This window comes from Capricornis sumatraensis, chromosome 4 (genome assembly GCF_032405125.1).
Source record: "Capricornis sumatraensis isolate serow.1 chromosome 4, serow.2, whole genome shotgun sequence".
Lineage (NCBI taxonomy): Eukaryota > Metazoa > Chordata > Mammalia > Artiodactyla > Bovidae > Capricornis > Capricornis sumatraensis.
In genome coordinates, this window is record NC_091072.1 from 3,716,546 (window position 1) to 3,739,951 (window position 23,406).

The following is a 23,406-nucleotide window of genomic DNA, read 5'->3' on the forward strand; positions in this document are numbered from 1 at the left end:
CAGGATTAAGCCCAAATTGTAATTATCCCATTTAACCGGCCCTGGCTTTGATTATGTACATATACCATTTGCATATTCCTCACTCAGACTCAGGAACTCTTCTTTACCAGGAAAAGGTCTGAGGGAGGATTTTACATTGGGCAAAGCAGAATAACACGGAGGAATGACGGGCTGAGGCTCAGGGACGTGGTGTCAGGGCGCACGTGCTCATCCCCGGTCACTTCTAGTGCTCAAGTCCTAACAGAAGACCTGTCATATGATATTTGGCTCTGGATCCTTAAACACTGAGCCCATTAGTTTGAATGACGTTGACAAATGGTCATAAGACTCCCTAAAGCACACACGGGGCAGCAGCTGACATGTGTTTCCTGGGTGTCCAAGGTGGGCTGTCCTGCCAGGCTCGGATGTCAGGGCCTGCAGAGTGGAAACAAACTTCCCCACCGGTCCCCTCCACCCTGTCCTCTTCCTTGCCCCCCACCCTTCGAGGGTTGCACTCGCTTGAAAGGCAGAGGAAACAGAAATTCTAGCAAGAAGACAGATGTCACAGGCAGGGAGGAGGGCCACCAGCTGGCATCCTCCTTTTGGTTTCCCTGGAGGTGGAAACACCGAAGTCCAGGGCCTCCATGAGCACACTGACCGCTGCTCTGAAGTTGGGAGACTGTTCCCTGAAGTCAGGAGACCTTTCCTCCCTCGTCTGCTCACACTGGCTCGTGTCCAGGGGCGGGGGGTTGGCCCACCGAGGAGTCAGACAAGAGCACGGAGGGGACGAGGTGATGAACCAGAAGCAGACGTAACGAGCATTTTTCCAAAAAGGCTTCTCTGGGAACCTTTAGAAGGAATGAATGAAATAACTGATGCGTGGCTTATTTTGAAAAAAAGAAAAATAAGTTGAGGCAGCAGGCTGTGCCATTCGTAGTGCCATCATTTCTGTGGCTCATCTCGCTGCCTCTTCTTGGGCACTTCATGGACCAGATCCTTTTTAAGGCTCAGGCTTCCTCTGAGGCATGATAGAAGCAAATTTTGACACATGATGAAGGAACACTTCATTTGAGTAAATGTCGAAGATGGCAGGTTCCTTAATTTTAAAAAGGGAGAAACATCAACTTTTGTGAGCGAACTTGGATAGAAAATATTTACTTAAAAAAAAAATCTTTTTGAGACAAAAGAGATGTCTCAGGGACAGAGTAAGGACATATCTTTCACTGATGAGTTGCTGCGGAGCAGAGGTTTTGCTTTTATAAATTGACATTAGACACGTTTCTCTACATTTTGAGAAGAACTGAATCCATTTCTTAGTGGTCCAGATGATGCCGTAATCAGCGCTAAAAAGTGATTTATTGTAGGAGCATAAACTTTCTTTCTACAAAAGATGCATGAAAACTGGCCTATCCCAACAGACAAAACATCTGATCTGGAAGATTTCCACTGTCTTCTGGGCAAAAACAGGAAGAAAAGAGTCCCTCTGCACACGGTGAGTAGTGGGTAGAAATACTTGTAAATTACAGGTTTGAATAAACAGGATGTGAAGTGCAACTTTTTTCATTTTTGGCCGCTTTTAAAAGCCCTGTTTCATTTGAACATCTCTTTCGCTTTTTTTCCAAGATGCTCTGTCCTTATATTAAAAGATCTGTGTAACTGCCCTTGGGTTTCCCAGGTGACAGAAGAGACATGGGTTCAAACCCTGGGTCAGGGAAGATCCCCTGGAGAAGGGCATGACAACCCACTCCGGAATTCTTGCCTGGAAAATTCCATGGACAGTGGAGCCTGGCTGGCTGCAGTCCACGGGGTCACAAAGAGTCAGACACAACTGAGCAACTAAACAGCAAACAGCAGCAGGGAGCAGTAAGTCCTCTGTAAGGCACACTTGGTTTTTAGAGTCACTTTGGGAGCTGAATGTTAAGTGGAATTTTCATTAGAGTTGCTCCTAGAATTCAAAATTTGTCATTAAAAACTGATTTGAGAGAATCTCAACACTGCATAATCAGGTAGGTAAAACCCTTCTTAACTGGGGCTAATTTAGAAAAAAGACCCATTTGAATCGCTGAGCTTTTGGAATGAGGGAAAGCATCTATAGAAATGGTTTTATCAATTTCAAACAAAGCCCATAAAATTGGCCTTTCAAGAGACAGTCTGCAAGTTTCCCAATTAATAAACAGCTGCAACTTATTTGTAAATAATGCCATCAAACTCCTTATGATATTGTTTTCATAGATGTAATAGCAACCTTGAGCCCAATCTTTGTTAAAAGGTTACAAATTCTAGATCAAAGGAGTCCGGATGAATGAGAGCAATATTATATCACATTCCAAAAAGAGTCTTGCCTTGAGACCTTAAAAATGACCTCAAAAATGACCTCTTTTCACTGGATATATCATCTTAACACTTTAGTAGGCTACATGTTTCCTAATTTTGTGCACAGAAAGAAGGGAGTTTGCATGGAAAATCCTCCACAAGGGAAATGACACCCATCAGTAGGAAACCGAGCTAACATGTTGAATTTGGGGGTCTAGGGTCAAAGGTTAGGAGAAAAGGGGGTAGTTGGAGGAAGGAAAAGAGAGGAGAGGTGGTGAGGTAGGTGATGAATGACTGATTTGTTTTATGAATTTGAATATGATTTTTGCTCTAAAGTTTGTGATCATTTTGTGTAAAACAAGGTAAATAAAACATTCAACAAAAAAATTAAAGTTTTTCTCTGACTTGCTGCTGCTGCTGCTAAGTCACTTCAGTCGTGTCCGACTCTGTGCGACCCCATAGACGGCAGCCACCGTCCCTGAGATTCTCCAGGCAAGAACACTGGGTTACCATTTCCTTCTCCAATGCATGAAAGTGATAAGTGAAAGTGAAGTCGCTCAGTTGTGTGCAACTCTTAGCGACCCCATGGACTGCAGCCCACCAGGCTCCTCCATCCATGGGATCCTCCAGGCAAGAGTACTGGACTGGGGTGTCATTGCCTTCTCCACTTCTCTGACTTACTACCTCTTTTATAAAACATCAGCTGAATGCCCTGGGTTAAGCTTTGTTTACCTTTACAGTGAACTTTATCTTCTAGGTTAGGTTGTTGGACCAAAACGTGTTTGCCAGAAACTCAACGTCATTTTGATAATGAAGATGTAAGTTTGCAAATTCAGGTTCATTTTCCTAAAGTGTGCTGACTGTTGTTTGGCGGTGTATTCTTGTCCAGTGTCTCCTGCAGGTGGGTCTGGAGAGGATGTGATTGCTGAAGCACAACCAGAATTTACCCAGGGCCTGCGGCCTGTGCCAACAGCCGGATTGGACAATTTCAGCATAGAATTGAACCTAAGTAGCCTCAAAGATAGTCCCTAATGGAACCCTGAAAAGTGAGCGTATTCAGTCAGGTTCACAATGGCAAACAGCTTGGGGTTGAGGCCAACTCTGTCCCCTGAAACACTCGAGATAAAGCAGGAGGAGAAATGGTCATTTCTTGGGAGGGTAACACGTTATAAAATATCAATGCGTTTTTAAACTGAAAAGGAGGCCTGTATCGATTTCTTTTCATTTAATCAATTTTTCTACCTGTTGGATGGCATCATAGACACAATGGACATGAGTCTGAGCAAACGCTGAGAGACAGTGGACAGTGTGCCTGCTGCAGCCTGGCGTGCCTGCTGCAGCCTGGCGTGCCTGCTGCAGCCTGGCGTGCTGCAGTCCGCGGGGTCGCAAATGGCCGGACACCACTGAGCGACTGAATAACCACGCCCCCAGATCTCACACTCTCGCAAAACTTCATCTAGTTATTTTCGATTTGAAAAAAAATTCTGTCTTGAATATGTGCCCGACCCCCTCCCAAAATGAAGAGGTCCACCAGACACCCGGATGATCACAGCCCATGAATGTCGGGGTTTGGTTCCAACTCGCGTTCCGGAGGCTCTGGGGAGGGGCCGGCGCGCGTTACCTTGCAGCCTTCGCACGTGATGCAGCGGTAGTGGTAGCCCGTGGCTTTGTCACCACACACGACGCACAGCTCGTCCTTGTCTAAGTAACTGGGGATGTAGCCTGTGGGGAGGACAGAAGAGGAGGTGAGAAAGACATCACGTTCAAGTCAAAGACGCCACAGCCAGGAGGAGCACCGGGGAGGACGGAAGGGGTGGATGAGGGGCACGACCGAATTGTTTTATGTGTTTTAATACAACTTTTGCTTTATGGTTTACACATTTACATCATTTAGTTTTCAATATAGAAAGTAAAACTCTGAACAAGAAAACATTTTAAAAGTCTTTCCCACTCTCTCCTTCCCACACCGCTCCCCGCCCCCGTCCATGTCCATAAGTCTGCTCTCCATGTCTGTGGGAAGGAGAGGGTGGGGCCGATGGAGAGAGCACCATGGAAATATATGCAATACCATCGGTAAAACAGAAGCCAGTGGGGATTTGCTGCATGACCCAGGGAGCTCAAACCGGGGCTCTGGGACAACCTAGAAGGGTGGGATGGGGTGGGAGGTGGGAGGGAGGCTCAAGAGGGTGCGGACATATGAAATCAGTTCAGTGGCCCAGTCGTGTCCAACTCCAAAGTATTGGAGCTTCAGCTTCAGCATCAGTCCTTCCAATGACTATTCAGGACTGATTTCCTTTAGGATGGACTGGTTTGATCTTGCAGTCCAAGGGACTTTCAAGAATCTGCTTCAACACCACAGTTCAAAAGCATCAATTCTTCAACGCCCAGGTTTCTTTCTCTATCCATACAAAACTACTTGGATAAACCATGGGTTTTCCACTCTGATTAGACCTTAGAATCATCCTGCTTAAAAGCATTGAATCTTATAGGGAATTCCATGGTTGTCCAGTGGTTAGGACTCTGCACTTTCACTGGTGAGGGCCCAGGTTCAATCCCTGGTCAGGGAACTAAGACCCCACATACCACATGGTACAGTCAAAAAAGAAAATTGAATCTTGGAATCACCCATTTAAAAATACTGAATCTGAGACCAGCCCCCTGAGAATCTTATTTCAGTGGTCTTAGGGTGTAGAAACATAGGCACCGAATTTCCTAAACGTTCTCTGGGTGATTCTTACGTACATCTAGAATTGAGACTCCCTGGGCTGGGTTTATATGGAGGGATCCAGAGAGGCCAGGATGTGAGACACCTGGGGTGCTGTGGATCACAGTCTCTTTCAGTTCAGTTCAGTTCAGTCACTCAGTCGTGTCCGACTCTTTGAAACCCCATGAATTGCAGCATGCCAGGCCTCCCTGTCCATCACCAACTCCCGGAGTTCACTCAGACTCATGTCCATCGAGTCCGTGATGCCATCCAGCCATCTCATCCTCTGTCGTCCCCTTCTCCTCCTGCCCCCAATCCCTCCCAGCATCAGAGTCTTTTCCAATGAGTCAGCTTTTTGCGTGAGGTGGCCAAAGGACTGGAGTTTCAGCTTTAGCATCAAAGGCTTATTTTTGAACCTGTGCTTAGGGGACTTGATCCCTTTGCAATCTCAGTACCATGCAATAAATTCAGAAAACTTTATAGCTGGAAAGGCCCTGGGAGAGCAAGTAATTTTGAGATGAACAGTTCTTCATCAGTTTGGCCTTCCTCAGGCTCAAATCAGAAATTAACAGCAGAGACGAAAGCCCAGATCTTGACTTCCGGCTCTCTGAAAGTGTTGGTGTTGGTCTTTCTCTAAAAATAACTTCAAAAGTAGAATGAATAAGGGCATCTAAAAAACAAGAAAAGGTTCTGCAGGGCTTCCCTGGTGACTCAGTGGTAAAGAATTGGACACAACTGTCAATGTAGGAGACACCTGCTGGATCCCTGGCTTGGGATGACCCCACATGCTGAAGAGTAGCTAAGTTCATGAACTACAACTACTGAGCGTGTGTACCCTAGAGTGTGTGTTCTGCAACAAGAGAAGCCACCATGAAGATAAGCCCGCACATCGTAACTAGAGAGTAGCCCCCACTCACTGCAACTGCAGAAAGCCTGCACTGCAACAAAACACCCAGCACAGCCAAAAATGAAAGCGAATAAACAAATGTTAAAAAAAGGTTCTGCAAACTTGTGATGTGATTACATAGCTCAACAACTGGGTGGTGGTTGTTGTTCTGTCGCTCAGTCATGTCCGACTCTTTGAGACTATATGGAATGCAGCACCCCAGGCTTCCCTGTCCATCACCATCTCCCGGAGCTTACTCAAACTCATGTCCATTGAGCTGGTGATGGCATCCAACCATCTCATCCTCTGTCATCCTTATCTCCTCCTGCCTTTAATCTTTCCCAGCATCAGGGTCTCTTCCAGTGAGTCAGTTCTTTGCATCAGGTGGCCAAAGTATTGGAGTTTCAGCTTCAGTATCAGTCTCTCCAGTGAATATTCAGGACTGATCTCCTTAGGATGGACTGGTTGGATCTCGTTGCTGTCCAAGGGACTCTCAAGAGTCCTCTCCAACACCACAGTTCAAAAGCATCAGTTCTTTGGGGCTCAGCCTTCTTTATGGTTCAACTCTCACATCCGTAATTGACTACTGGAAAAACCATAGCTTTGACTAGATGGAACTTGGTTGGCAAAGTGACGTCTCTGCTTTTTAATACACTGTCTAGGTTTCTCACAGCTTTTCTTCTAAGGATCAAGCATCTTTCAATTTCATGTCTGCAGTAAATAGTGGCTCTGCTTATTAAGAAACAAATCTAACTGTGGTAACTCTTTTAATTACTGCACTCTGAGCTTATTAAATTGCATGACCCAGGAAATTAAAGACACAAACAGAAGCTATGTACTTCCCACCCATGTCTGCCTCTTTCCTTTCCTTGTATGCAATTCTAAACATAAGAAATGCTTCAGAGGGCAAATCCAGTTTCATAGGTACCAGAGGTTTATCATAGACGCACAGAGCTTCAGAGAAAACCAAAAAGGCTTGATTTGTTGGGATGTGGAGAGGCTGAGAAAACAAAATCATTCTTTCTCTTGATCATGGTCTTAACGAACTTCTTTGACTCAGGAAACCCTTACCGTGTCCAAAAAAGATCAGCCAGGTTGAAATGACAGATGACTTACTATATGCTTTATCATGACATTTTCATCAGTCTTTCATTAAACTGGGTCACTGAGGGCTTACTTTTCAGAAAAAAAGCCATTGAGAAAACAGAAAAAAATGGACCCTTTTCATAATGACTGTGCTCAGACTTTATTTTAGAAGAATCTCCCTTTTGGGAAGGAGAGAAATGAGTTCAAAGCAAGATTTGGTAATGCACAAGGATTATCTTTTTAAATATCACAGCTTTTCTTAGTTTACTTTAGCATCAAGCAAACATGAATCATCTGTTGAGTTCACTTCAAATGTTTCAAAATTCTCATCAGACATTTAAAAAAGAGAGAGAATTCTGGAAGGGATCTGGGCAGAGAAAAAAGGGAACTGGAGAGATCTGTGTGTTCATCCAATCAGTCGTCTATTCATGAATTTAGAAAACATTTATTTTAGCATCTGCCACTGTGCTCGGGCTTCCCTGGTGGCTCAGATGGTAAAGAATCCCACCTGCAATGCAGGAGACCTGGGTTTGACCTCTGGGTTGGGAAGATCCTCTGAGAAGGGAATGGCCACCCACTCCAGCATCCTTTGCTGAAGTGTTACATGGACAGAGGAGCTTGGTGGGCTACATACAGTCCACAGGGTCGCAAAGAGTGGGACATGACTGAGCGACTAACACTGTGCTTAGTGCTTGTAATATAAAAACAAGCAAGACACGGTTTCATCCTTGCGGAAGCGTATGTGTAAGCAACTGAGTTCTGTATTCCCAGTCCTGGTTATTTCTCAATGAGAGAGAAACAGCTGAAAATGAAGGAAAAACCATGAAAAGATGTGGAATGCAAATCAGGATCACACCGAGGCACTACTTAACACCCTCTAGGTTGGTCACGATAAAATGGCAGATAATAACACATGTTGGTGAGGCTATGGAGAAATCAGAGCACTCGCATATTGCCGGTAGGAATGTGAAATGTGCTTTGGAAAAGCACTTTGGCAGTTTGGCACTTTGGCAGTTCCTCAAAAGGTTAAACACAAAGTGACATATATGACCCAGCAATTCTACTCTGAAATACACACTCAAGAGAACTGAAAACATGTGTCTGTACAGAAACTTGTACAAAGCAGCACCATGCACAATATTCATAAGGTAGAAACCACCCAAATGTCCATCAGATGATGAATGGGCAGACAAAATAGAGTATATTTGTATGATGGAATATTATTCAGTCACGAAAAGGAAGTAAGTACTGTTACACGCTGCAACATGGAAGAACCTGGAAAGCACGCACTGAAAGAAGCCAGATACGAAATGCCATGTATCATATACCTCTATTTCTGTGAAACAGCTAGATCAGGCAAATTCATAAAGACAGAAATGAGATTAGAGGTTGCCAAGGTCTGGAGGGAGGGGAGAATGGACGATGACCACTGAAGGATACAAAGTTTCTTTTCAAGGTAATGAAAATGTTCTGGAATTGTGTAGTGTTGATGGCTGCACAACTCTGTGAATATACTAAAGACCACTGAGTGAAAAATCCTTGTTTTGGGGACTTCCCTGGTTAGGACTCTGCGCTTCCACTGCAGGCGACTGCGGCTCAGCCCCTGGTCACAAACTAAGATCTCACATGCTGCATGGTGCAACAACATCAAAAAAATAAATGGAATTAAAAAAGAAAACCATTGTTTTGTATGGACATATTTTGCATAAATCTGTGAATTTTATAGTATGTGAAACATGTCTCAATAAAGCTCCTAGTAGAAAGCAAAGAAACCAGGAGAGAAAAGAGGTTCCATTCAACAAGCATATATATGAGGGGATTCCATGCCAGGCAACATGCCAAGGAGCTGAAGAGTCTTAATTCTTGGGGCAGTTTTCAGTGTTTTGAGGGGAAACAGACAATCATAGCTCATCTGCCAATGATGTGGTCGGGGCTGGGGTAAGTCTCCAAGTCGCCCTTCTGCCCACCCGCAGCCCAAGTCCAGGATGGGCACTCTCAACCCTCCCCATGCTTGTCAGTGGCAGCCCGCAGCACCTGCAACATAACAGGCGTGAGCTTTTTCCTTCCTTAGACGTGGTCTCTGGTTTACTGCAAGTGTTATGGTTCCAGTTAGGGGGCAGGGATCATGCGTCCAGGCTGAAGCCCTGGTGTCTGCCCCTGGTTCCTCTGATGGACAGCATCTCAGTTTCTCCAGATCACTGCTCCCAGCCCTCTAGAGGGGACAACACAGGGAGGAGGCCTGTATCTGGCACGTGCAGACAGGCAGGGTGGCAGTCTGGAGCGGTGCACAAGAGGCTGAGGGTCTCCGTGAGGGCTTCCGGAAGAGCTGACAATGCAGACGCAGATGTTTGAACTATGGTTAAAACCCCCAAATTCCACTCAGATGAAGACGTCCAGATTCAAGCTCATCTAAGACGTGGTGATCTGGGGGCATGCATGCTCACTGATCAACTAGATTCCTGCTTGCTTTGATAGCTCTCATCACTGGGTTTACTAGGGCTAGGAGAGTTGAAGGGCCATACGTGTTCCCACAACGGAGAAATGAAAGTCACTATGTCCAGGCCAGTTCGGTTGAGACACCATCACCGAAAATGGAGATTTGAAGTCTGAGTTTTATACATCTTGCTCAACTGTCTCCTTTGGGCTGTGAAAACCACTGTTGGGACTTCCCAGGGGGTACAGTGGGTAAGAGTCTGCTTGCCCATGCAGGGGACATGGGTTCGATCGCAGGTCTGGGAAGATCCCACATGCCTCAGAGCAACTAAGCCCGTTGAGCTAGTGCTCTAGAGCCTGGGAGCTGTGGCTACTGAGCTCGGGTGCTGCAGCTACGCAAGCCCGTGTGCCCCGGAGCCTGTGCTCCACAGCAAGAGGAGCGGGCGCCCTGCAGCTGGAGAGCAGCCCTGCCCGCAGGAACTAGAGGAGGCCCCCACACAGCAACAAAGACCCAGAGGAGCTGAAACGTAAAGCAGATCAATAAGATAGATCCCGCAACTTCCCATGCATTAAAAATCCACTATTCATCACACTCAGAGGCATTGCTGGCTGGTTAGGTCTCTCCTTTACCTGATCGTAAACCCCAAACCCCAAAGTAGTATGCCACTGTCTGCTGTTGCTGCTGTTGCTGCTAAGTCGCTTCGGTCATGTCCAACTCTTCACGACCCCATGGACTGCAGCCCACCAGGCTCCTCCATCCATGGGATTTTCCAGACAAGAGTACTGGAGTGGGGTGCCATCGCCTTCTCCGATGCCACCGTCTGCTAGGCAACTCAAATCTAAGGAGAAATACTAACAAAATCTACAGGAAAATTCACAAGGTGTTGATTTACTCTAAATACAGTTTTTTTGGGGGTGGAGTTCATTCTTAGGAAAAAGAAACATAATAGCTCCAACAGGGATCTGTGTCCAGAGAACCAACTAGTGATCAAGTGTGTAGGACTGGGGATAAAGTCAGTGAACACGGTCAGACATACTCTGGAAATATGTAACATCACAGAGATCAGTCTCTAGGGATGAAGACCAACATGTACAGGGACGTCCCTGGTGGCACAGTGGGAAAGAATCCACCTGCCAATGCTGATCCCTGGTCCGGGAAGATCCCGCACGACACAGAGCAACTAAGCCTGAGTGCCACAACCACTGAGGCTGGACACTAGAGGCCGGCACACGACCAGCGGGCCCACGTGCCACAAGTACGGAAGCCCTCGCGCCTGGAGCCTGCGCACCGCACCAAGAGAAGCCGCTGCCGTGAGGAGTCCTCGAACCGCCGCTGGAGAGCAGCCCCGCCGCAACCCGAGAAAGCCTTCGCGGAGCAACAGAGACCCCTCGCAGCCAAAGGTAGACAAATACATAGTTAAACAAAGAAACAAAATGACTGCGATATAAACGAGTTAAAAACTGTGTACATTAGTTTCTTATAAAGTCCAGCTTTTTAAAAATAACAATTATACAAATAATACAATTTATTGTAGAAAAATCGAAAGACATACATTAGCAAAAAACAAACTTACCTATCAACTTTCTACCACACAGATAAGTACTGTAGCATTTTGGTGTTTCTACATCTTAAATTAGGATGTTTGACTGTATGTGCACATATGCGCCTGTGTGCACTGAAACATACTCACAAAACACAAAGTAACCCAATTATTTAAAAAATGCATCTTCCTGGTAAAGTCAGAGGGAATATACATATCCATGTTGTCAGGAAAGCTACACCTTATTTTTAAAGTTAAATTTTCTTATTGAAGTATAGTTGCTGTACAATATTATATAAATTACAGGTGTCCAATATAGTGAGTCACAACTTTTAAAGGTTATACTTATAGTTATTATAAAATATTGGCTATTTCAATGTGTTGTTACTATGTCCTTGTAGCTTATCTTATACCTAATAATTTGTACCCCCCCACCCTATTTTGTCCCTCCTCCCTTCCCCGCTAGTTTGTTCACTATGAGTCTGTTTTTTTTATTATATTCACTAGTGTGTTGTGTTGTTTAGATTCTACATATGAGTGATCTCATACAATTTTTGTCTTTCCCTGCCTGACTTATGTCACTCAGCGTGATGCTCTCCTTCCATGTTGTTGCAAATGGCAAAATCTCACCCTTTTTATGGCTGAGTAATATTTCCTTGTGTACACAGACCACATCTTCTGTATCCATTCATCTGTTTAGAGACACTGAGGCTGCTTCCATATCACGGCTATTGCAAATTACGCTGCTGAGAGCACTGAGGTGCATATGCACTTTAAAATCGGAGCTTCTGGTTTAGACAGTCATTATCTATCTACTTATTCGGCTGCACTGGGTCTTGGCTGCAGCACCCGGGAATTTGGTGGCAGTGCTCAGGCTTCTCTCTTTGTGGCTCAGAAGTTGTAGCGCATGGGCTTATTTGCCCCGGCATGTGGGACCTTAGTTCCCAGACCGGAGATTAAACCTGTGTCCCCTGCACTGGGAGGCGGATTCTTAACCACTGGACCACCAGGAGAGCCCCGGTGTTTTTGCTTTTTTTTCGGTATTTATCTGGGAGTGGAATTTCTAGGTCATATAGTAGTTCTACTACTAAACACTAGGGCTTCCCTGCTGGCTCAGGTGGTAAAGAATCTGCCTGCAATGCAGAAGACCCAGGTTCAATCCCTGGGTCAGGAAGATTTCCTGGAGAAGGGAATGGCAACCTACTCCAGTATTCTTGCCTGGTGACTCTCATGGAGAGTCCATGGGGTCGCAAAGAGCTGGACACAACTGAGCGACTGATACACATAGTAGTTCTGTTTTTAGTTTTTTTGGAGAAAGCTCCATACTGTTCTCCATAGTGGCTGCACTGATTTACACTCCCTTCAACAGTGTAAGGGATTGATCCCCTTTTCTCTACATCCTTGCCAGCATTTGTTGTTTGTGTTCTTTTTGATGACAGTCATTCTGACAGGTGTGAGGTGATCCTGTGATTCTGATTTGCATTTCCCTGGTGATTAGTCATGTGGAGCATCTTTTCACATGTTCTCCATCTGCATAGGGAAGCTACATCTTGACTTCTTACACCCAGAGGTGATGTGCATTTTGTCAGATACTTGGTATCAAGTGCAGATGGCAGAGATAAAGGAGAGAGAGCTACAGGTCTTTTCCTTCTCATCTTTGGGAACCGATCACAGTGCAACTGGACACTGTGGCTTGCAGGACACACCTTGGGAGGGCTGGAGACCACCCGTCAGAACTAGAAGGATGTGGGACCCTCTCCCCCAACCTCGTCACTACCTTTCTGCTTTACTCTTTGCCGTTGGCAGTAGGGCACTGAAGATTTCTTCCTGTCTGTAGCTCAACAGTTGATGTGGAAGGTTGAACTGTCTGGCCTTTAAAGTTCTTGGGAACCCTGGAGTCTTGTGATAAGTCAATGTGCGGGTGGAATGGACGCCTTCTGTGTTCTGACTGTGAGTCTGAAGAGTGGTTTGCTTTGCTCTTGCATTTCTCCCAGATTATCTTCTTGGAGGGGGGTGAGTAGGTGATTATGTATGTATCAAAACATCTACAGAAACATCTACTTAAGTGGCAGCAGTTGCACACAAGTGCACCCCACCTGTGTCTTTCTTTTCTCCAAAATATTAACTCAGAACCATCTTATTTACCCAAAAAAATACATCAGTCATTATGCCTAGGCCCATCCTTCATCATTAAATAACTGTCACCGGGAGTGAGATGCCGCACAAGTGGATAGGTGGGTGGGGAGTCTCTCTAGGTTTCTGAATATGCTGATGCATCACACGGTAGCCAGTTCTCCCAGAACGGGACCACTGCCTCCTATCCCCTCTCGGGGTCCATCCTTTTCCTTCCTCACACACGCCAAACAGTCACATGCTGGCTGGTAAATACGCCCAGCTGAGGAAATGCATGCTCCCGGGAGTGCACGCTCACTGGGCGTCAGTCCTGAGTTCTGCCTGGAAACAAATATGAGAAACACAGCCTGGAGGCCTTGCTGTTCACCTGAGAACTGCTTCTGTGAATTGTCCCAAGGGACTGACCGCTAAAGAAGAACTGCATGTGACAGTCCAAGGATGTCGCATCTTGCCTAGCTTCTATATTCTCAGACGCCCTGTATCTTAGGCTAGTCAACTGTGCTGTCACTTTATCAAGGATATTATTACGAAAGCAAACTCCGTCTGTTTGTTCAACAAAGGACTGGGAGAGTCTTTTTTAAGTGAACACTTGCCAAGCATTAGTCTCACTAATTGCCAAGCATTACTCTGCACTAAAATAAATCGACATGCTAAAATATTACGAACGTTTTTTTTTTAACTTTTTTGGCTAAGAACTTTAAGACCTAATTCACATACCATACAATTCAACGGCTTTTAATATATTTATGGAGTTGTAAAATCACACTGTCATCAGTTTTAGAGCATTTTCATCCTCATCCGAAGAAAGTCTGTACCTTTAGAAATCACTTCCTATCCCTCTCAACTCCCCATCTGCTCTGCTCCAAGCAACCACTAAGCTATTTTCTGTTTCTACCTATTTGCCTGTTCTCGACATACTGTATAAATGGAATTGTACCACATGTATTCTTTGATGACTGGTTTTCACTGAGCACAATAATTTCAAAGTTTATCCCTGTTGTTTTTAAAAGTTTGATTTTAATTTTTAAAAATTTGGTTTTCAGAGGGACTTAGTATGTGAAAGGGAAAGCTGTGTGCGTTTGTGTCAGAAATCATGCGACCGGCAGCAAGCCTGGCTTCTTGGTTTGCATTGAGTGGGATTCACTTGGTTTCTAATTAACGAGTGAGTAAGATCAGAGGGCTGGCTAGTCTAACTTTTTTGAGTAAATTATAACAGCATCTCAGGCCCTAGTAGAAGGAAACCCCTCATCACCTCGGTGGACACACAGTCCTTAGGAGCAGAACGTAAGGCAGACTTTGCTGGTAGGTGGAAAGGAGAAGCTGCCCCGGAGGGTCGACCCAGCACAAGGAGAGGGGAGCCGAGACCAGAGGCTGTTTCCCATCTGCTCATCTTCCCTTCTGGGTAAGATCTTTTGCCTGGCACAGCCATGCTGGCGTCTGAAAGGAGCAGTGGTTATCACTGGCGATGGGAAACCCCTTGGGTCGTTCAGAAAGGTGCTGGTTCATGGTGAGGTTAAGGCTACAGACCCTGAGTGGTTAGGGTGAGGCTATTGGATGAAAAAATATTTTTATACCCCCAAGGAACCTAGAGAGTATATTCAAAAGCAGAGACATTACTTTGCCGACTAAGGTCCGTCTAGTCAAGGCTATGGTTTTTCCTGTGGTCATGTATGGATGTGAGAGTCGGACTGTGAAGAAGGATGTGAGAGTTGGCCTGTGAAGAAGGCTGAGTCCCGAAGAATTGATGCATTTGAATTGTGGTGTTGGAGAAGACTCTTGAGGGTCCCTTGGACTGCAAGGAGATCCAACCAGTCCATTCTGAAGGAGATCAACCCTGGGATTTCTTTGGAAGGAATGATGCTAAAGCTGAAACTCCAGTACTTTGGCCACCTCATGAGAAGAGTTGACTCATTGGAAAAGACTCTGATGCTGGGAGGGATTGGGGGCAGGAGGAGAAGGGGACGACAGAGGATGAGATGGCTGGATGGCATCACGGACTCGATGGACATGAGTCTGAGTGAACTCTGGGAGATGGTGATGGACAGGGAGGCCTGGCGCGCTGCGATTCATGGGGTCACAAAGAGTTGGACACGACTGAGCGACTGAACTGAACTGAAGGAAGCTAAACTGTTAGCATGTTCAGTCACTCTTCCAATTTTACCTGGAACTTCCTTAAATTATCCCACAGTTAGGTCCTTCTGATTGAAGCTTTTTTCCCCCCACAGGACCTTCAACGTCATGTTATTTCTTTATATATTTAAAAAAAATCTTGAACACTCCATCGCTTAGCTTTTTCCCAACATAATAATCCTGATTTATGTTATGTTTAATTCTTGGTATTAGATACCAAGTTTTGCATCATGTTAGTATTTAACCCTTTGATAAACACTATATTCATTCATCCATCCATCCATTTACTTAACAAACATGTATGCTCCAGTGTGCAAGGAATGGGGTTCAAACTTGAAGCAGTGTTAACTTTCAAGGTCTGCAGTTTCCCAACAGAGCTGCCCAGATGCTCCCATTCAAGGAATCTTTCCTTAGAACAGCATGTCTTTTCTTTGCACCCTGCCCTCCGACTGGCTGGGGTGAAGATACAAGAGGTGCACGTCTTCAAACTCTAGAGCTCAGGAGGGAGGGGAGGGAAGCAGAAAGGAGGCCAGGTCAGAGGTGTCAGTCCAGAAAGGGGAGAGGACATGAGCATAAGGGTCTCTGGATTTCCTTTATCTGGAATCTTAAGGCAGAAAAGGGCCAAAACAAGGTTTAGATGGTTTCTTCTGACTCAAAGAGTTCTTGAAACCAAAATCATTTTTAGGATGAGGCTAGGGCATGATACAGATCTCCCAGATGGCTCTGCGGTAAAAGAATCTGCCTGCAATCCAAGAGATGCAGGTTCAATTCCTGAGTTGGGAAGATCCCCTGGAGAAGGGCATGGCAACCCACTTCAGTATCCCTGCCTGAGAAATCCCACGGACAGAGAAGCCTGGAGGGCTATTGCCCACAGGGTCGCAAAAGAGCCAGACAGGACTCATGCAAGGGGCATAATACAGTTTTACGCACAAGAAGTCCCTAACTGACCTTTCTTCTCTCAGTCCCCATGGACTCCAACCCTCAGGAGCTGACCTAACCTTTCAGTCTACAATTAGAGCTACACCACTTGAAGATGCAAGTCACAAAGAAAGGGAAAAGACCGGTATAATGAGTCAGTCAAAATGTTAATCAAAAGGATACACACACTAGCAGTCTGCACGGTTTGGGTTTCAGAGTGTTTAAAAATCTCGGCCAATTTTCAAAACCAGGATTTCACATAAAATGTAGCTTCGTGTGAAAAATGGGAAGATCTGGCGTACGGAGCCCAAATCCTCCCAGAGCACCAACCAGGGGGCCCCCTCCTAACAGAGACCCCTGGCGCTCTGCAGTCAGCACCCCTCCCCGAGGGAGGCCAATGTCAGCAGCCGCTTAGGTCTAGTCTCGCATAGTCTTTTGATGAGTAAAGACATATTTCACAGGATTTTCATCTTTGCCCAAAGTGGGAAGACACAAATAATTCAGGAAAAGTGAAATGATGCATTTCTTTATGGAACTGAAAATTCTGATCCAGCGACATGTAAACAATGTGTGCGATGGTTGAAAAATTTAAACTGGGTTGGCCTTACGGAACAACTGCGTCTCTCAGTTACTAACGTTGGCTCTTTGGTTCTTACGGGCATTGGCGTTTCAGAACTCTGGTACTAATGAGATCACTTCCTATTTTAATTAATTTTAGATTTTTTAATATTTTATTTTTGGCTGTGCCTCATGGCTTGTGAGAGCTTAACCCTAATCCTGACCCTAGCCCCGAGCAGGGATTGAACCCGGGTCACAGCAGCGAAAGCACTGCGTCCTCACCACTGGACTGCCAGGGAATCCCCAATCATTTCCTCTTTTTAAAGAGGCAATTGGTTAGAAAGCAGGAAGGTAAAGTGTTTTACGAGAACAGGAGAAGGAGGCAGCAGAAAAGGTCATCAGAAAGGGGCGGAGTGGGTGCCTCTGATCTCTGGTTTTGCTCTGAGAGTCAGTTTATGGTATCAGGCTTCCACAGAAGCAGCCACAGTTATTTCATGCCCTGCTGGTCTGAGGAAAATGGGTGCCTTTTCTTTATCTGAATAGCCTTCAGAATGAGAGTCAAGGCCTAGATCTAAGAATGTGGGCCAGCAGCTCTTTAGTCTGATGTCTCATGAAGGAAGGGGCAGCTGGGTTTGGCATCAGGATGGCATCCTTGTTCTAAGCTGCACTGGTCTCCCTGAGGTCACCCCTGTAGTCATGGAGTGGAAAGGTGAGGGGGTGCTTATGTCTACACAGAGCTGACCTAAACAAGCCTACCTGATGGAAGGAACACGGTCCAGACCACGCAGACTGTCTCTAACACACATGTGTAAGCAGCATGTTGCAGGTATACATGTACATGGATGTTCAAGTGTACTCCATTTTGAATCGATTCAATACACAAAAATCTAAACTTTTCCATTTGAAAGCCCAGGAGGCTTTTCCTATTTCACATGACAAAAAAAGCACCTTTACAATATATGCTTTCTTTCAGATGTTTTCTAAATATTCAGTTCTTTCAAGGCAGTGGTTCTCAACTGGGGCGGTTTCACCCCCAAGGTGACACCTGGCACTATCTGAAGACACTGCTGTTGTCGCAACTGGGCTATTGGGATCTGGTACCTGGAGGCCAGAGACGCTGCTAAAGGTTCCACAAGGCGCAGGACAGCCACACGACAGAGAGGAACCAGCCTCAAAAGTCATCTGCACATGCCAAGATGGGAAACTCTGGTCTGATACTCATTATGCTTTATATATATATATAAATTTATTTATTTTAATTGGAGGCTACTTACTTTACAATATTGTATTGGTTTTGCCATACATCAACATGAATCCACCACGGGTGTACACGTGTTCCGCATCCTGAACCCCCCTCCCACCTCCCTCCCCATACCATCCCTCTGGGTCATCCCAGTGCTCCAGCCCCAAGCATTCTGTATCCTGCATCGAACCTGGACTGGTGATTCATTTCATATATGATATTATACCTGTTTCAATGCCATTTTCACAAATCATCCCAGCCTCTCCCTCTCCCAGAGTCCAAAAGACTGTTCTATACATCTGTCTCTCTTTTACTCTCTCTCACATACAGGGTTATCGAGGAAACCAGAATTGAAAGAGACATGTGTACGCCAATGTTCATCACAGCACTGTTTATAATAGCCAGGACATGGAAGCAACCTCTATGTCCATCAGCAGACGAATGGATAAGAAAGCTGTGGTCCATATACACAATGGAGTATTATGCAGCCATTAAAAAGAATACATTTGAATCAGTTCTAATGAGGTGGATGAAACTGGAGCCGATTATACAGAGTGAAGTAAGCGAGAAAGAAAAACACCAATACAGTATACTAACACATATATATGGAATTTAGAAAGATGATACTCATTATGTATCACTTGTTTTCTTTCCTGAAAAGGTGACTTATGCAAATGATTCAGCACTATGTACTAAGCAAGGGATGGGGAGTCAGGGCCGGTGGGGAGCGGGCCTTTGGGAGAGAACGCGGGGCTGGTTAAGCCGCAAAGGCTGCCGCGCTGTGAGGTGGGTCCCGACCTGAGGGGAGGCGGCGGAGGCGCGCAGGGTGAAGCCGGGGTGTGGCTGGCAGCGGGCTGCTGAGAGAAAAGTATCATCGGTTCAGGGGTGAGGGGCGTGAGGAAACGGGCCGAGCTTTCTGGAACAGCGGGTGTGGGAGGAGGCACAGAGGCCAGAATCCCGAGGCAGCGCCTCAGGGCAGGGGAGAGTTGGCGGAGCGGGGGTCTGGTCCGGCCGGTCACGGAGAGGGTCTGACCGCTTGAGGAGAGGCCTGTGGAGGGTGGAGAGGGCGGGGGGGGGGGGGGAGACCGGAAGAGAGGCTTTGGGGGAGAAGGGGGACACGCGGAGAGGGGGCAGCGCGGCCGGAAGTGTCTGCACGGCTGGGCGGAAGGACCGCCCCGGGAGTGTGGGGCCGCGGAAGTCCTCTCGGGCCTGAGAAAGTCCTCTCGGACCTGAGAGGAGCCTGGGACCAAGGGCGGGCCGCGGCCCCCGGGGCGTGGACACGGGGGAAGGCAGGTCCCCGGTGCTTTCGTAGGAGGAGACGGGCCCTAAAAGCTGGCCCAGGGCAGACGGCAGAGTGGGAGGCCACTGGGCCTCAGGCTGAATGCCCCTCAATGCTGGGAGCTGAGAAAAAACAGTCTACCGGAAGGATTTCACGAAGGGATGAGAGGCGGTGGACGCGAAGCCCGCGCAGCAAGTACACAGCTCCAACACCCCTTCCCCAGCCTGCCAGCCCTGACGTCAGTGTCTCATAAGACCTTGGACTCCTGGTATGACTGTCACCTCGAGCAGAGGCAGTGGATGCCTGAGGGCACCCAGTGAAATCCCTGAAGGACACGCCTCTGACGAGACAGACCCCTGATTCTCAGGAAAGAGAAGACAGAACGGCAGGCTCGAGCTTTCCTCGGCACTTGGGCTTACTTTGGAAGCGACTATTGTTCCTTCCTTCGCTTGCATTTCTAGGTACTGAGAGGCACTTTCATTTAACCTGTTGAACAGCAAAGGTGTTTTGTATTAAAAAAGAAGAAAATTCCTATTATTTTCTGGAGTGGGGGTCGACTCTTCGCAGCACGTGGGTAGCGGTACCCAAGTGGAAATCCTGACTGGTACCAGCATCCTTACAATTATATAAGCACTGCAGAAAGATCTGCGGTTGCACTGACCTCTTAAGGGTTCCACTGTGAAGACATGATGCCTGCAGCACTTGGTTCATTGGGTGGACTGACCATAAATCTTTCCTTTCTTTGTTTCCTTTTGTGCCCTCCTCTCCTGGACTGGGTGCGATTCTGGGGTTTAAGGGTACTTGTTTCTCATGTAACATTTTTTTTTTTTCCCCAGGGCAGACTCTGGAGCCTGAATATGCTCAACTCTACTGTATAGCAATCCTTCTTCAACCTTAACAGACGCTAAGGAAATTCTAATTGTGGCTTCCTAGGGGGCTCAGTGGTTAAGAATTTGCTGCCAACTCAGGAGATGTGAGTCCCATCCCTAGGTCAGAAAGACCCCCTGGAGGAGGAAATGGCACCCCACTCCAATATTCTTGCCTGGGAAATCCCATGGACAGAGGAGCCTGGCAGGCTACAGTCCATGTTTAGTCGACTTAGCAACTAAACAACAACAAGGAAATTCTAATTAGGATTTCTTTAGGGCTTAACACTTGTTTTTAATCCAGTGTTCTTTGATGTGGACCATTTCAAACATCCTCCACCTACCATTTCATTTCCATTTCTAATATCTACACAATTACTCACACACAGTCAACAGAGCTACAGAACATGGAAAAAAAAGTTAGATTCCTGAATAGAGGCAGAGTGGCAATGGAAACATTCAGAAATGATGGGTCTATGTGATGGTGTTGCTTCAGGTATGAAGTCTTTCTGTGATAGTAAGAAGGCGGCTGTTGAACAAGTACACGTGCAATCCAACCCCCAAATGAAATAGGACAAACACACACATCTCCTTGATCCTGGCTCCAAACCAGGAAATTCTTACTCTCTTGGACATGATAACCAACTTGGATGCACACACACTAGCTGCATTTTGGACGTGCAGATCTTACCAAGATGGTACGGAGGATGTCAAACAGGGAGCCCAGGGGAGGTGAGTTGCCCAGGACACACACAGTGCAGGGAAGGAGTCTGTTGAAGCAGACCCAGAGGCGGCCTGGCCAAGCTGCCCGCAGAGCGGCCAGACTCAAGCTCTTTGGGGACTCTGGAATGTAACTGGAATTTCTGGTGGAAACAGCCAGCACCCCTTGCCAAAAAAAAAATTTGACTTTTAGCTCTGCTGAAACCTCGGCCACAAAGGAGAAGACACAGCACCCTGCCTGCCAATTTCCCTTCCCTTTGTCTGGTTTCTAAATGTGCTCCTCCTATTTCTTCTGAGTTGGGACTAGGAAGAAAGTGTGGGGCAGAACCGGCGCTGTTGGCTGATGTTGACCTAACAAACCATGGCTAGGCTCCTTGAAAGATAAGAAGTAGGGAGCTGTATCTTTTTAGTGATTGCTAGATTTCTTTTGACTTGTCCCTAACTTTCAAAAATTGAAAACGTGTTTTCATCTACTATATGAAAAGTAGATTCATCTAGCTAAAAGTAAATGCATACTGTGGGTCTCAGCCCCTCGCAGTGTGGAAACTTACTCCCCTTCATAAAGTTTTATTTTAAATTTCATTCAGTGAACTGTATTCTAACTCTTTGTTAATTCACGTTCTCAGTGATTCAGGAGCTTGATAACATTTTTCCCCCTTGGCTATTTTATACACATAAAGACAGAGAAAAGCAATGCAAAGGGAACTAAGTCATTCTAAAGTCTATTATTGAAATAATCAGTCTTGTCACTGGGTTCTGCAGCCTTTCTTAATTTCATCTGTGTACGTATAACACTTTTTTTTTTTTTTACAAGATTACGATCATTTTCTACACACTAGAAAACTCCAATTAAAGGCTAGAGAATAAGTCATCCTTAAAACAAATTGTGAAAAAGTTAAGACAACTGCATTATTGAAGAGTTTATAAAGCTGTTGTGACAGCAATAAGCACAGATGAAGCAATTATGAATTTCATGAAAATAGATAAAAATCCAATTGGAATAATGAGGCCTGCCCCACTGAACACCTGTTTATAGTCTTAATTTTGCCTTAAGGAGATACGACTGATGTTCTCCAACAACAACAAAAATCAATAATGGATCAATATGGATAAACATGTTGGGTCTGACCTTTTGTCCTAAGAGACAGTTAACAGCTGGGTTTAGTTTTACTGGGATTTACTTAAAGACTTGTAACAGTAAATAATGGTGCATTTAAGAATATTTGCCTGCTTTGATTTAGTGAGTTTGGCAGGTGGCAGTGGCCTTTCAATGGCATATGGCTTTGAGAAATTACATCAATATATGCATATGATGTCTTAGCCTCTAGTTCATGCGTCAAGTTAATTAGTAAAGAATCACTGGTTTAGCATTTTATAAGCAAATATTCTCCAGCACTGGTGGAAGAAAATACAGTGAAAAGATAAAAAGGAGTAAAAGTCTGCACAGTTTTGCAAGAGTTTTTAATAATAGTGGAATGCCCAAATATAGAGACAAACCAATATTTTCTTGAGGTCCTACAGCATGAGAAAAGCATATCTCCAGGCATGCCTAATGAAACAATGTTAACTGCTTTTCAAAGATAAATTACTTATAAATATAATATTAAGTGAAATACCATGCAGTCTATCTCAAAGTTCCCATTAGGGGACTTACATGCAGTGTCCCTTGTAATAAGTGAGAATTTCTGATGCCTTTCAAGAGAAATGTGAAACTAAATGAAAATGCAGATGAATGACTCTGAAAATGTTTTATGCTTCAATTTCCTTCGTATCTGGAAATTACAGGATAACAATAAAAACACAGCATATGGTAAAGACTAAACGGGGTTTTGTTTTTTAAAATTTTGTTTAAACGGGCTACTTTTAATTGTGGACACATATTAAGGAATGCAAATAAAATTTTTATAGGATCCACAATCAAATTATCTTATGTTTTAAGATAACTTCATGGAGAAATTCATCTTTGAAGATCAGAGGGCACTGTATTCTTGCAAATTATGAAGACCTATAAATTTGGTTTCCACTGAAATATCCTGTGGATTGTACACAGGAAAAAAAAAGAGTTTCTGGCATATTTGCACTAGAATTTAAAGCTATTTTCAAAAGCATTTCTATCTGGCAACTGCTTTTAAATTTCTTGAGTACTACCAGTTTGCCTCTTTTATTTTAGCTTTTGGTAATACGAGATAGGTTCTACCGATAGAAAATTAAACAGTATCGGAAAGCTGCAGCGTCTGTTAAATGGATATTGCACTTGTTTGAGTATTGGATATTTTGAAGGCTATTTCATTCTCTTTTGTGCAGAGTTTGACATGATGGCAAACACATCCACCTTTAGGCACATGATGGCAAGGTAAAGTGTATCAGTTTCTTAATGAGTTTTATATTCTTACAGTTAGTTATGATTACAAGTAGATTCTTTACAGTTTACATGGATAAGTAAATATATTAAAAATAACATTTACAAATCCCAACATCTCAAAGTTATAATATGGTCAAAAAATCGTGAAAATATTTTACTACTTACCTAAAATAAACTTTCAATATAAAGTGCCAAGAAAAAGTCAAATGAGTTTTTAATGTGAACCAGAGCTGAGGAAAATGATCCTGTTTCAAA

At 45.0% G+C, this 23,406-nt stretch overlaps 1 protein-coding gene across 1 annotated transcript in view; it reads right to left on the bottom strand.

Moving 5' to 3' along the window:
• The window catches only part of THRB (thyroid hormone receptor beta), a 383,591-nt gene that overhangs the window by 26,396 nt on the left and 333,789 nt on the right, over positions 1 to 23,406 (bottom strand). Inside the window, exon 5 of the mRNA XM_068971138.1 lies at positions 3,914 to 4,014. Within this exon, the coding sequence (XP_068827239.1) occupies positions 3,914 to 4,014 (101 nt within the window). The remainder of the gene's footprint in view (positions 1 to 3,913; positions 4,015 to 23,406) is intronic.